This window comes from Pezoporus flaviventris, unplaced genomic scaffold (genome assembly GCF_033815535.1).
Source record: "Pezoporus flaviventris isolate CSIRO_AGI_PZ_B2104156 unplaced genomic scaffold, CSIRO_AGI_Pfla_v1 ptg000027l, whole genome shotgun sequence".
Taxonomy (NCBI): Eukaryota; Metazoa; Chordata; class Aves; order Psittaciformes; family Psittacidae; genus Pezoporus; species Pezoporus flaviventris.
In genome coordinates this window covers 279,427-295,274 of record NW_026892575.1, presented here as the reverse complement: position 1 = coordinate 295,274, position 15,848 = coordinate 279,427, and the positions used below count along the sequence as shown (strand labels likewise).

The window sequence follows — 15,848 nt, the reverse complement described above, 5'->3', positions numbered from 1 at the left end:
CATAGCTATTGCATTTCTATTTTATATTCATGTATAATTTAAAATTACGTCTCCATCACAAAGGTGATTGTGAAGCACACCTCAGAATCACTACACAGTTTCTGAGAACCACTATCTCAAACAAGGAGAGAAAGTTTCCTTACATACATTTCTTGCGACGTCCACAAAAATGTTGCTTTTGAAACCTTCCACGGTGGTAACCATTCGCTTGAGCATGATGCTTGTGGGAAGTGAGCACTCTGTGATGACCAAAAGAAAAGAATTTGGAATTGGACTCTACTGTGTACCGGTGTACTTTCTCTTCTGCAGTTCGTTTATATAATACGTGAGGATGGTGTCCAGCAGGTGATGTGTAGTTGTGCTCCTTTGCTAGCTGCTGAGGTAATGGAGATATAAGGAACTCGATCTTCCGTGTCCTTATCAAACCTGACTAAAAAAAGAAACACCACCATGAATTACAGAAAAGACTGTCAAAGTCCACAGGTGGAACATGCTAGCTCTTAAAGTGATCTCCCTTTAAAGCCTAGACAAGTTGAAATGTGCACCCCCAAATTAGATTTACTCAAGATACAATCTAGATAGCCTTCCCGACTAACATAAGCATTGTTTCACTTTGGAGATGACCAGGTTTCACATTTGATAACACAGAAAACAAGACCTGTGTGGCTGGCAGCAGAGCACCTTCACACAGTACCATGAATCATTTCATGTGCATTATTAATCCATTCTTCAGAGTACAGATTTGTTTGTAACTGTGATTGTGTACACGATATACAGCCTCACATAAAAAGAAAATGCTTTTGGAAAATGTAACTTCAAATAAATGCATACATCAGTAAAACAAAATATGTGAACTAAAGTTCAGGTATTTTTCAGAACAAGGTATTACCAGACAGGGATCCCAGACTCCAGGTTACTCTAAGTGGAAATGTAAGCATACTACAGTGCAGCAGCACAAAGTTGAAGCATCTGAACGTTTTAGTACTATTATTCAGAAATCAGCTCCCCACAATTTAATCATCATAAATGTAGTTTTAAATTTATGTCCTCCTAGAAGAAGAAATTGATCAGTGAAAGCAAATATCTAATTGTTTTCCTACTTATCCCTGAAAGACAGAAGTATGGGAAAACTACACTGTAGTTTTCACATACTATCTGTGCATAAAACTGCATATGTGATGAAGTGTTTCCAGGATCAGGGCCAGGGAAATGTGGGTGGCACTGAGGAAGTATTTCCATGCAGCTCGTTAATCAGTTATGATTTTATTTCATTTATTGGTTTTGTAAAATATGTTGTAATAAACACTCCTTTTTACCAAGTCAAAGACCAAGAAGTTTCATCAGGTAATTCTATTACATTATATACATAATACTAGATATAGATTTTTGGTTTGGATCAGTGAGACTCTACCATGTGCCAACACCCTCCTGCCAAAACTGACATCCCACGAGGACTACATTATCTCTTATGCTTCAGAAAAATATTTGCAGACAAATGTCAATTGCAAACCATCATGTCTGACATCTTAAGTCCTGCCAGATCATGATTCCACCTCCTTCTCAAAAAGTATCCTTTGAAAATACACGTGTTGGACACGTATGACCTATTCCCTTCTGAAATGGATTCCTTCCTTTAGCCTAGCCTCCTAGGACCAGAACACCAAGGGTATCAGAAGGAGAGCAGTCTGAATGCCTAATGTAAGCACTGTACTCCTTAGGGATTTGTGGAATTTTCTGTACTCTCAGAACTGTTTCCTATAATGAAAACTCAACAGAAAATGAAAAGCAAGTGAAAATAGAAAGTTACATATGAGATCTTCACAGCTTTCACTTTTTACTAAACAAATGCTAAAACTGATTTAAAGTCTATTCCAGCAGAAAAGATTTATCAGAGATATGCAGGTCCTCAACTGTCTATGGTAACGCGTTGTGCCCTTTTCATGGACATTCACTTATGTCATTTGAAATCAAAGGTAGCTTTGCAGTACTCTCCAGAAAGTATATTTCCCAAAGGCCTAATAATAGCACCCATAAAATCATATTGTGATCTTAACTTTGTCAAGACATCCCATATTATGAACTGGGAGGGTCTGACTGCCTCCTGAAAAATAATATGAAAACAAACAGAGACGATAATTCTGATTAACAATTTGCCCCCTTTCCTTTCTTCATCCCAATTCCATAATTTCATATCTCACCTTGTATCTAATTAGTATTCTAAATTAAGGTTAAAATTGCCTCTGTCAACAGGAGACAGGCTTTAAATAACTGACAAGAATTTAACTTTCCTGCTCACTAGAAGAAGTTGGCATATTTCAAATGTCAGATCACATTTGGTCATGACAAAGTACTTTCCTGTAGGGAAGAAGACTAATATTTTAATCCTTATGATGTGTGTCATCACACAGTTTAAAGTGGTTCTGAGAGGCAATCTTTATCTACTAGAGTGCACTGATAATTGGGCACTGCTAAATGATTTTTGCTTTTTTCAGCTGGAAAAAAGAAATGTAGTGAATCTGGTTTTTATTTCCCCATTTTAAAGGTTTCCACATCTAAAATTATTCCTGCAGGATTCATTCTGTAAATGATTCAAACCATATGGAACAAAGGCTTTTCTACATTTTCCTGTAAGAAACTGTCCCTGATGCACATGAAGTTTCAGCCCCAGTGTAATTTCTATATTTAGCATTATAAGGGTGGATTGAGAATCTGGGACACACACACAAACTGAATTCTGTGCCCTGCACTACATGTGTATTACCTTTACATAGGTTGCAGCTGACTGGGTGCCTTTCAGATGTATCCACTTTTTTCTTTTTCAACAGAAATGACCCTAAATCTCCACTAAGACTTCTTTCCTTTGGGTTTTACATGAGAGACATCCTCCAAATTGAAAAATGTTGTGAGAATGAAAGATAACTTCTTTTTGATAACATCTAGTTTTATGAAGTTGTCAAGAAGAAAGGGTAAGTGCCACAGAACAGTCTGGACACTCATTCAATCACAGACCATTTTCCATTTCTTCTAGGTATGGGATGGTTTCAAGGATTCATATTAAAATAATCTCCAGGGTAATTCCACAGTAATGCTGAGAATGCTGACCTGGGTTCTGACAGAGATGCAGACCTCCAGATTGCTGCAAAGGGGGCAGCTCGGCAACAATTGACAGATACTTTTCTTGTAGGTTCTTGAGTTGTAGCCTTAGGTAAAGCAAAGTAGCCTATGGCTGTTGTCATGTTGGCTGGAAACTATGCCAGCTGAGAAACATCAGAGCCCAAAGGCAGGATACTATCTCTGAATAATTTTCTCTAACTTTAAACTGCTAGTTTCAGGTTCTTGAAAGCCAGATTGTGGCTACTCTGTACTCCTGGGCAGTGTAGGTGTTAAAGAAAAAAGAAAAAGGGTGGTGCTGGTGTTTCTGGGAATATTTTCTACAAATACATGAAATATAATTTTGAGTTAGATGCAGCATGTTTATTCAGCTCAAATACTTCAGTAGATGAACAAATACTGTCAAAACTGTCATGGAAATGTATACATTACGTTTCTTATTGCCAGCATAGCTTGAAGTGTACATGTGATTTTCCTTGAATCAGAATTCAGTGATAGCTTTCCATTAACTTTGATGGGTTTGGGACTCAACAAGGAGAGGGTCAGGTAGGTCAAAACTCCATTTTTATTTCAGATTCTCTGCAATTAAAACACCATGAGAGGAAGCAGGATGACAAAATATAACATTCTTAGAAGTCTAGACAACACAGCATGAAAAAGACCAGGGACTCCTGTCTATTCCTTCTCTCTCCCACTGTGGCTATCACTAATAATAGCACTAATTGTGAGAATATGGTGGGAAAGAAAACCCAAGAGATTGCTCAGTTGGAATTTGCTGTTGTCTTATTTTCCCTTCACAACACACGTTTGCTTCTGTAAGAGATATTCCATGCCATTGGAAAGTAAAAAGCAAGACATACATTGATCTGTGTGGTTAGCAAATAATTCTGAATCAATAAACTGGAGGAACTTGCAGTTTGCTTGCAGAAATGTTGAGAAGAGATGAGAAGGCAACATTCCTCCCACCTGCTATTTGTTATGAAATGTTTGTTTAGCTGCGGCCTAAAGGAATTTTCAGATCCAATACCTCTTTGCGAAATTCCTCGGTATCAGGATGCTTTCACCAAGGTAAGGCACCTGTTCTATTTTCTTGGTGTGTTTCAAAAGGAAGAATCTCAAAATGGAATTTAGACATGAGAAATGATAATAAAATACCTGCTTCCTTATTTTTTAATTGAAGTTAGATTATAACTGAAAAATAAGAATTTTTGAAACCACTGAAAGTTTATTTTAGCTATGCAAAACCAGGTAAATCTTCCACATGAAACAGTTTTGCATCACACCAACATGCCAGTTTCTAACAGATTTCATTGGTCTCTTCCTGGAACAGCATTAAAGCTGCTCCCATTTGTCTCCCCCTGTGTTCTTAGTTCTAAGTGAAGCCATTGGCAGTTCACCAGCCTGTAAATCTAATGCATTTTGAGGCTTCAGCATCTCCAAAAAACAGACCTTCCATAATAACACAGCAGTGACAGTGAGTGAAGTATCTTCAGAGCTTACGTTTCTTGCCTACATTTGAACAAAGCTAAGTTTTGAAACAGTAGATAACCCCTTGCTCTAAACTAGAAGAGTCTCATGAGTTTGGGTTCTTTGCATACACGACACTTTCACTGTATACTAATTAAATTAGAGGCAACACCTTGGCCATATGCACATTAAAGTTATGGGAGTTTCATAAACCAGATTCAAATAATGAGGTAAGAAGCATAATGAAATGAAATAAGAATCAAAAAGACAAATGAACTGCAGTGTCTCTTCTAAATGTAACTACTTCATACTGACTGATGCGGAGTTCAGTTACAGTTTGCTCGATGACAGGAGTATCTCAACTAAATAAAGTGCTAAAAGGTTTGCATGTGTTGTCTAAGGAAAGCTACTTATATCCAGAATGCTTTATTCAATGTTATGAGCATATACGTAAAATTAAGGGTTAAAAAATGGAGAGCAGCTAAAACAGCCAAAGAAATCAATTAAGCCTACACAATTAGATGGGTATGCATGTACTCAAGATGAAAAATCTCTTAAAAGCAAAAGTTAAATGTCTTTTCACACCCATTACAATAGTGCCAAATATTCATGCAAAGTTTTAAAAGACTTGATAAAAGGCCAACTGAAATTGGCATAAAGCTTTCCAGAGACTTCAGTGGACATTGATCCAAAACTTCTGTTGTGTTATTTCGCAACTGTCCAGCTCCTAAAACTGACAAATCATTGATTGAACCACATCTTAACAAGAGGTACAGCATGTAAAATACAGTGACATAAAGTACATCTTTTAGTTCTGCTTAAAACAAATAAAAGCATAAATTAAGAACTCCCTCAAAATACAAAGAAGAACAGATGACTTAAGAACTAAGGTTGCTGGTTATTTAAAATTACTTGTTGTCAAAGATGCCTATATATCTAGTATTCACATCACAATATTGTTGGGACTGTCGCATGTCACAGCATATTGGAGTCTTTTCTCTTTCACTTTGCAGTGAAAACTCATGAAATTTTCTCAGCCACAGTTCATTTTAATCAAAGTCAATCTCTTATTTTCTGCCCTGATGTACTTCTAAGTCTCTGGTACTTTAGCACCATAAAAGACCTGTCTCTGCCACCAAAGAACTCCCTTGCTGAAGCAGAGACTCCCCTAGCTCAGCCATGACACCTGTGTTTTTTGTCTGGCAGATCATTTCCCATACCAGAATAATGAGCATCTGAGAAGCAGAAAGAAGGTATGATGGAGATTCAGAGAACATGAAGCTATTCACACAACATAGAGCTAACTGACTGTCCTGGTTTAAGCCAATAGCCAGAAGTTGCCTTCAGGCCCAGACTGGCCTCTAGAACTGGGCAGATGTCAGTTTTCAAATACCAATACATTGCACCATGTGTTAGAAGGGAGAGGTCTCTGCGTATTTCCAGTATCTCCCCAGATTCCACCACAGACTGATAGCGAGATGAGGCCCTTCCATCAGGTTGTAAAAGCCCATAATGGTAGTCCCTACAGAAAGTACAAAATGATCATCTCATTTGTGATCAGCCCTCCTTTCATTCTGGACATGATCCAAGGCAGCTGGTATCATAGAATCATAGAATGGTCTGGGTTGGAAAGGACTTTAAGGTCATCCAGTTCCAACCCCCTGCTATGGGCAGGGACACCTCACACTAGACCTATCACCCAAGGCTCTGTTCAACCTGGCCTCGTACACTGCCAAGGATGGAGCATTTATCACTTCTTTGGCCAACCTGTTCCAGTGCCTCACCACCCTCACAGTAAAGAAATTCTGCCTTGTATCTAACCTGAACTTCCTCTGTTTAACTTTAAAGCTGTTACCTCTTGTCCTACCACTACAGTTCCCAATGGAGAGTCCCTCTCCAGCATTCTTGTAGGCCCCTAAGTCAAGCACAGCATAACATTTATATGTCTCCACAGTATTTTGCAACATCTAGTTCATGGACATGAGATTGGAGAATAGTGACAGTGATTTCAGATCCATTTCAAATGCACACTCAAGAAAAATCCATGTGGAGATGGCAGCCCCTGTGTGTACACCAGCAGCCTGACACAAAATCCTGTCAAGACAGGAGGAAAATTGACAGCTGTTTAGAATGGGATTTGGGTCAAGCCCTAAAAATGGGGTAAAGATAAGAGTTTTCTCACACATGCCAAGGAATCCTAGGAAGAATAAAATTAAGTTTGCCAACATTCATTTTATGGATCCCTCTTTCCTCCAAAGCAAGGATATTCACTTAATACTAGTACAAAGCTGTTCAAAGCAATCCCACATCATGTAAGCAGTCTAAATAAATCATCGCTTCTTTAGAGAATGTGTAATGAAGTAGATCACCTCTTGGGATGGGTTAAGTTGGTACTCTGAGACATATGCAAGACTATAACCTTACTACAGTCATAAGCAAAACTACTTCCAAGAATTATAGCCAGCAATATAGTACAGCCTGACCTGGAATTGTAGATACCCGGTATCACTAACTACCTTTTTGATAGATGGGTTATTGAGCACCTCTCAGGTTAGGGTCAAAATGCCAATGCTCTGGAAAATATAATCAAAATAAGCAAATTAAGATGTGAAGTTTGGTAGAAAAAATGACAAGGAACATATCTGGTAAAACAGAAAGACGGAACAGAATTGCAGAAAGTGTTGCTGAGGTGAAAGATATCTTTACTCTTGGGAAGCATCACAAGCAAACAGCCAAACCAGTGGCAGTAAATCATGGCAATTAGAAAAGTTCATTCCCTGTCTGCTACAACCTACAGCCCCTTTTCTGAGGGGTAACTGTGAAGGGGACAGCAGCAGCTATCAGAGCTGAGGCATATTTTGCCTCTATATGCTGTTTCTGTCCCCCTCAGAAGGGCACTGTGCACAGATGAAGCACTGGGTAAATTCAACAAGCTTCTGAATCCCAGTGACAATGGACATGATCCACAATTCTCCAACAAGAGGTGAAAAGTCTGGAGCTTAAATCCATACAGAGACTGTGAAATAAGTTACTTTCAAAGAGTGTCAAGCACCCAGGAGCTCCCATTGAGCTGAACATTGAAGCATTTCCAGAGGGCATTTTTACCAATTTGGGAAAGAAAATGTTCTGGGAAACTAGTGAGAATGGACTCTCATGAGGATTCCAATAATACACATGTATTATTGAAGTCAAGAAATCCCACGAGTAAAACTTAGAGCATGTTCATTTTTGATCATATCCCAAACCAGGCAGCACAAAGGCCTGTGAACACACCAAGAGAGAGAATTTAACTAAACTTTAAACCCCTAGGTTTTATATTGTCCAAAGAAATTCACCCATCCTTCAGAAAAGTATCAAGTCTGTACATAGGCAGTTACTGTTGGCTATGCCAGGTAGGTTAAGTTAGTGGCCTTTATACACACTAAAATATTTTTATTGTGAAGGAAGCATTAGAATCACCGGTTGCCTACTCTGATTTGAGAATTGTACAGGAGATAACATTTTTCTTTAGATTCTTAGTGACTTACAAGAAGTATTAAATTTATTCCACTTTCTAATGCAATATAGATTCTTTGCAAATGCAAAGTTTCTCACAATATACCACTTTATTATCTGCAGAACTGACAGAAGGAGAGCACGATGTTAAAATTGCCAGTCTGAGTTAGTCATGAAAGACCACTCTATTTGGCTGCTCAAAAGAAGTGCTATGCAGAACATTCAGCAATTATTAAAACAAGGTAACAAAATTGCGTGTCTTTAATTATTCCTATACGAACAAAGACAGTGTTATCTCTGAATAGTGCCTTTGTATTTCTGCAGTTGACTGAACTTGTTTTAAACATCTTTATGCAGCCCTCTGTCAACATATGGCAAATAAGGAAATATTCTTATTTGTTCCTCCACTTAAGGTAATTGAACCAGTCACATTGGTATTTAAATATATTAAATTGGTATTTATTGCAGGGTAATGAGATATTCTAGAACTAACACAATTTTGATTGCTTTGCCGCAGCTTAAATACTTGCTTGTCAGTACATAAGCTCCCTCATTTCTCATTCTTCTAGGGGTTTTGGGGGGGTCTTTTTGTTTTGTTTTTTAAACAGAAATAAGCATGATAAATGAACAGAAGAAAAATATTAATGCAAACTACAATATTATGACACTAATTGTACACTAATAATATTTAAGTGCCAAAAGTTTACCAAGTTGCACTGAAGATCACTTTCTTAATGATTCTAGCAGTATGGTTCTTTGACTTGCTATAATGGTTGCTATACTGCAACTGCTAATTACTATAAAACAATTAGCTAAAACCAATAGCTCAAATTTAGGCTTGGTAGCTGTACAAGCACTTGGGTATGGCCTGTTTAAGCAAATATCTGCAACTGTAAGATAAAATCTGGATACTTTATTAGTTATGACAGCTCTGAATCCATCACAAAGCAAACAGGAAACAGCAGGAGTGTTTTATGAATGCATTTATGCTTCACTTTTCCTAAGAAAAAAGGCAGCCCACTATTTGTCATGTGCTGTCTTACAGCTGATTAGTTACTTACAGTACATCAAGAATAACAGAACAGCTGACTTCAGAAGGGAGTTTAGTTAGTTCTCTAATAGAGCACGCCATGTAAATCAGTGCACAGCTTGAGGGACGCCTCAAAGTGTAAGAGGAGGTGTATCCTTTGGAAATTTTGAAGCATACAAAATGCATCCCTCTCTGTCCCTTCAATTTCTGTAAGAGCACAAAATAAAAGCACCATTCATGTTCCTCTTAAATCTCTGAAATGTGACTTTGAGACACCAAGATCTTTAACAGACCTTTGGACAGGGCAGTATTTCACCCTAAGGATGGTTTGCTATGAATTAAGAGCAATGGGAATGTTCTGGCAAGTTTCTCCTCCTCTTTTGTGTACAGCTAATCGATTATTGTGTGGATGGAATTCAGATGTACTAATATTCTAGGGAAAGCACATGCCTTCTTAATGAATCTTCTGCTCCTCTAGTTGTGATAAAGGCAAAACCAGTAAGATTAGGGCACAGTGACACAGAAAATGAACAGCTTAAAAAAACCTAACTGATGATAGATAACTAAAATCAGTACTTGGAAATTCTTTTCCATAGGTACTTAGCATTAACAGATGCTTGCTTGAGTGTTTCTGATAAGGAACATTCCTCCCTATCAGACATGCAACTCCAAACATTAGGAGTCATGAATCAGGGCTTGCAGGAAACAATGCTATAAATTATGAGATTTTGTAAAATAATGCCAAAGGGCTTTTGTGTTTTCTGAACCATTTTCAACTGAGTTTTTAATGGCTATTTTTACCCTTTATGGCCATGTGTACTAGCATCAACCTTGGGTAGTTTTTATTTTTTTGTGAAAATGCAGCTTTTTCTGTGATGATGGGACTTTGACAGACCTTTCAGAAGAACATTTCATATCATGAGTGAGAGTGGCAGACAAGCCTGAAAGACTTTCTTTCCCTTATGAAACACCCTGTTGAAGTTGCAGCCAATATAGAGACACGCTTATCCAGTGCACTTGGACACCGCACATAGCTAGCTGATGAAGGGTAGACCCTTCACTCTGTTCAGAGGTCTTGGCTTCAAAGTGACTGACTGTATGAAAGCCTCAAAGCAAATGCTCTAGACAGTGGCGGTTTGCTCCCCATACCCACTTTTCCCCAGTGAAGATCCTTCATGAAAACTTCAGCCTGGCAGAGCTGATGCAAGTGAATTCAAGGGGGCAGAAGATCTGAGCCTGTCTGACCTGGGATAATTTGCATTCAAACAAAATAAATCCAGCTCAATTCCCATAGCAATTTTACTTTGCTATGAATAGCTCAGCAACTCGAATAACGAGGAGCTCGGGTTACATCTGATTGCCAGCTGTATTGCTTACTAAGAAGTTAGGTCAGTGGTTCCCAACCTTTTAATTTTCCTTCTTGGAGTATACATTGCTATGGATTAGTTACATGAGAGAGTGGTCACAAGAAACTCTGTAGGGAGCAAAGTATCAGCTTTGCTGATATTCCACATACACAGACATATACATATGTTGAAATATCTATGTGGGAAGGAGAAAGGGAGGGGAACAAAAGAGCTTAGGCCATTAAGGGAATGGAAAACAAGAAGCAAAGATGGCCCAACAGTGAGAATGTCGGACTGGCGTCTGGGTTATCTGGATTAAACTCCCAGTTCTTCAGTTTCTCTGTTCCTTATTTCTCAGCTTTAGAGTCAGGATTTTGTAATCAATCCAGTCAATGCTCAAGACAGACTTATGAAGGCTCATGTCCGACCCCAGCTGGGTTGTTCTATTAAAATGCCTCCATCTTTCTCACTATAAACTGCAGCCCCAGCCTTCAGAATTTCACTCAGTAGCCCCAGCTGTGATCCAGTGACCAACTGGACTAAGCACAGAAGGTCACAGGATAGGTATGCTGTCTAATAGGTGGCACCACTCACAGGAACAGCAATGCTGCATGGTCCGTGAGCCAGAAATATGTGTTCAGTCGCTGGAGTCTGAGAAAGTTGATAGGTTTGCTTACAACTAGGAATTCCCTTGCTATAATGATTTCTATTTTTCACATGCCTATAGAGAAAGTTTGATTACTTAACATCACTGTGAAAGAAGGAGCAAGAAAGCCTAAATTTCACCTTTCCTTCTTCTGCTGTAATCCCCTATTTGAAACAGGGCAGAAGCCCGGTATGTCTGAAACACGGTTTTTGATCCCAAGAAATGGTAAATCAATAAAACCTTGAATGCAATTCATACTATTAAACATGAAATGCAGCACAGCATCATCCTAAAGATCCACTGAATTAAAATAAGACCTCACCATTTTCTTAGCTCTTCACAATGTTGAGAAACCAGTACAATAGCAACTCCATGTAACATTCAGATAACTGTAAAACCATCCTTAGCATTTAGATCTTGGTTTAAAAAGGGCATTTGAATTCAAAGTGAGTTATTTGCTAAGTTAAATGTAGTAATTTGCATCTATAATTCATGTCATGAAAAAACCTCATAATCTGTAGGAACCATTTATGGCCATTGACCTGCCTTCACAATATTATATTGCTGAGCATACCATGGGTCCAAAGATTCTTTGCTTTCTTACCTGTAGCTACCAATAAGCAGTGCTCAGACATACTGCACTAATCCTTGTCCTGCTTTCAAACTGTGCACAAATTAGCCTTTCAAATCCACAAATTAGCCTATGATGTTTCTATTCAAGGGAATGATGCACAAAGGTGAGCATGTTATAACTGCTCTGCTGTGCAACTGCACCAAAATTAAAAGCAGAAAACCTGGGTGGATTTGTCACAGACTACAAAAGTTTAATAGAATTATAAATAAAATTTTGATGAGAAAAGATTCTAAGTGCAGTTGTCTGACTATAGAAATATCTGTAACAAATATAACTATATGCATGCAAAAACTGCCACAAAGAGGTTCTGGTTTGGTATGAAATAAAACATCATGCCATAACGCTTACATAGAAAAGGTAATATTACCTTTATATTGGTCCAGATATTGAGCATAAAGAGAGGTAAATCCACCCTTCAACCCAACAGATCAATTTACTTCTCCTGACAGGGTCAGAATACAACATGCAAGTGTCAACCAGTGTTTGGAGTGTTAACACAACAGTTTCCAGGTACTCAGATCCATGTTTGATTTGTACTTACTGAATAGGCCTGCAGTACTAAATTGGTGATGAAAGGTTACTCTGAATTTACCATAAGCAGACTTAAGTCTAAGCCTACGAATTACGTGACCCTTTAGGAGAGATAATTCTTAAGAAAAGTATGAAGGATAGTATGGGAGCATTTACTTGTGTCTTTTCACTGAAGAAAGCAGTTCTATTATACGCCTTTGAGAATGAGAAATGAGAAGATAAAGAAGCTGAGGATACGACATTTAGTTTCCTGCTTTTACAAAGTCCAACAGAATTGGCCCAAGAAGGGAGGGGTTTTATTCCTGTTTTAGCAATCACCATTTGCACTGATTTTCAAGCAAGTGAACAGCACTTCTTCATGAAAGTGTTTGCACAGTAGTATTTTCAGTGTGCATGCACTATCTTACATATTAGGCTCTCAAAATACAGTCTGTGGAGCCTAAGTATCCGCATGATGATCTCCGAGATCTCAGGAAACAGAAAAGATAGAGTGACAAAGAGAAGGTTGTGCTTAAAAGCAACTTTCTGTTCTGTGAGATACTTTTTATAAAATTAGTCTAAGAAACCTAAAGACCTACTGCCACAGATGTTGGCACTATGTTAAACACTATAGGCATTCTTATTGAAATAAAAATGCAGTAAAGGCAAGGAAGATACAATTATCTGGAGTTTGTTGACAACTCAGCATGCTGCAGTTATAAAAGGACTTATGAAAAAAAAAAGAACAACCCACAACAAAATCAGCAAAATATTGTGCAGGCAAAATTTCCTAAGCAGTCTGACCCTCTTTGTGCAATGAATCTGCTGAACAGTAGGTTAAGCAAAGGTCAGGTTAAGCATAGGTTAAGAAAAAAGCTCCAAGAAGAGGAATGTGCTGTCAGGGTCACAGAGGCTCTGGGACATCATGGAAGTGTGTGTTTTAGACACTTCAATCCCCTCTGTAGGTCCCAGTCCCAGGGCCTGACTGTCTCTCTGCTCTCTCCTGACACCACAGAACACAAGACCTGAGTTCTCTCTGTGTCACACTGCAGCCCCCAGCTGCTCTCTGTGGACTTTAGGCATGAAATAAGTAACTTCAGCCATAACTTGAGAGAAGTGCTGCACAGTTCAGCTGCTGTTGTATCTTCAATCCTTGCTTAGAAATCAGGATACGCTTGATCTGCTGAGAAGTGCTGCATGAGCCAAACAAGTAGTGTGTCAAAGCACACCAACTCTCGTAACAAGATAATTTGTCTGCTTTCATAGGCAAGCATTAGAAAAATGAATATGAAAAGTAAAAGATGTGGTCCTCCCACCCCGGGTCTCTCTAAAACTCTGTGTCTGCACAGCCACTGATCTATCATTCTAACTTCTTTGCTAGAGCCTGTCCTCGAGCCTCTGTCCCTCGCATTAGCATATCCCTGATTTTCCCTCAAATAATCTGGCCGCTCAGTGGCCGTTAAAGAGGCGCTGAGGGCCAAAAGGTTACTAGCATGAAGGCACTCAAGCCCTATTTGTGCCTACATATTTTCCTACCTAAGAATATATATGCTTCCAGGAATTAAACTCCAATCCTGTCACTTCTCCAGTGTGAACTTGCCCAGCTTAATGTGTCATGACTAAAGATGTGACTGTTCATGCAATCCATCTGGATCATCAGTCATTTACTCCACGTTTTCTGCTTTCCAGGTGGTAATGTAAACAGAGGAAAAGCTAGAAGGACCTCTTGTTGTGAAACATTTCCTCTCTTCACAGCATGTTACACCACACACTCCTCCCACAGCATAAAGCCAACAGCGCTAATGTGCTATGGAAGTAAATTAGCCACAAATAGCACCATAGGGAACTTAAATATTTTGAACGTGGTATACTACATTATCAGGAAATGCCCACCCTCTTTATCTGTCAGGAACAAGGAAATTAAAAGCTTTGAAATTTTAAACTGCCCATCAGTTGCTATGAATCAATCAAACATCTTGCTGTGGAGAGGCAGCATGGGTATGGACACTGGTGAGATAAGAGAGGGTTTAAACTACACTCCCCACCCTGTTGGAACAGTTTCAGCCCACGATTCCACATTTGATCACCCCTGTCCAGGGCTTTTTCTTATATATCTGCACTGAACCACTCAAAAGGGCTAGAATAGGACACCAAACTTGGATAGTATTTCAAATTCTTTATACTAGTTCTCACAAGTTTCACAAACCTGATTTTTTTTCCCCAAGAGTAAATAATCTTTATAATTTACAATGACTTATTCCTTTAACATATAACAATAGAAGTCATGCAATACTGATATACATTCTCTACTTTATTATTTTTTGCAGTAACCCTACATCCATCCACCTCCCACAAAAGTCAGAGACAAATCACATTAACCCTCTCTTTAAAATTTTAGTCCCTTCCTGGAAGAACCACAAAGGTGTTGATTTAAATGACAATTACTATTTTGCCAGTACAGAATATAGTTACTGAATGGCAGAAGAGACAACCACAGGACTGTCTATGCCTCAGGCAGTTAAAATGACCACCCAGAACTCTCTGGTAATCAGAGGAATCACAGAAATAAGAAAAATCAATTAACTATTTCAGAACAGACTACATTCTGTCTGCAATTATACAGCTCTCCTATCAAGAGCAGAAGATGAAAGAGGACTTACTTCCTACATGTGTTCCCAGGATGACAAGTGATAATGTACATTTTTGTAGATCTAAAACTGAAGTCCCTCTCCTGTCTAACAAGGGAAACAAGCCTCAAAACCTACTTTCCTTTTTTACTTCCAACGCCAAGCTTCATCAGGACTTGACTGGGATTCGGCCAAGTAATGTCTTTACATTTACTCTTGACTTTGTATTTTTTGGTGGCCGTCATGCTTCCTTTACTCCATTGTCACAATACTCTGGCAGCATAGCAGAACAAAAACAATTGGCATTAGTACACTGAAACAATTCTGGCAGCTTCAGGCACCAGATACCAAGCACTTTGGTGCATTTTCTAGCAGCAGCAGCTAGTTCTCTGGGAAATTGCCTAAACTCCTGCCTCATATTACTCGAGGCTGTTAGTAGTCCAAGTCGTCCATAAGAACAGCAGATGGTTTCTCTGCCCTACAAGTAGGCCATTTTTTTCCATCTAACTTTTGATTCAGTGAAATCTGACTATACGGCACCACCTTGGATTATTTACAAGACATGTTTTGGGGTCCACAGTAGAAATGGACATGCTTCACTTTCTCAATGAGCCAGTGGTACTTCCCATTTGCAAAATGTCTCTCTAAACCAAACAGTAACTGTAGTAACATTTCCCAAGGAAATGGGGAGCCTCTGGACTCAAGGTGCAGGATGATGTAGGGAGGAAGAAAAGAGAACACTCCTAAGGCCAGGTTCTGATTTGAAGTAGTCAGCATAAAACTTTTCATTCACTACAAGCTTCAGATGAAGCCCATAAGCAATGACAGCAATGACCTGTCAATAACAGTGGAAGATACTGTGCTACAGGAATCAGTAGACAACAGCTACTCACTTAGGTCTCAGCCTGGAAATTGTCTTTTTACACCCCTTTGCTTAAGCTTTTGCTGCTAGAGGCAGGATAACAATCTGATCATCGATATG

At 38.8% G+C, this 15,848-nt stretch overlaps 1 protein-coding gene across 3 annotated transcripts in view; it reads right to left on the bottom strand.

Moving 5' to 3' along the window:
• ADAMTS18 (ADAM metallopeptidase with thrombospondin type 1 motif 18) overlaps positions 1–15,848 on the bottom strand; it is a 75,593-nt gene that overhangs the window by 47,434 nt on the left and 12,311 nt on the right. For 2 of the 3 annotated variants that reach the window (XM_061458455.1, XM_061458454.1), the window contains exon 4: positions 148–430. In XM_061458455.1, coding sequence (XP_061314439.1) covers positions 148–430 — 283 coding nt within the window. Of the gene's footprint in view, positions 1–143; positions 431–15,848 lie in introns of those variants that run through there. The other variant, XM_061458456.1, reaches the window with a different exon arrangement.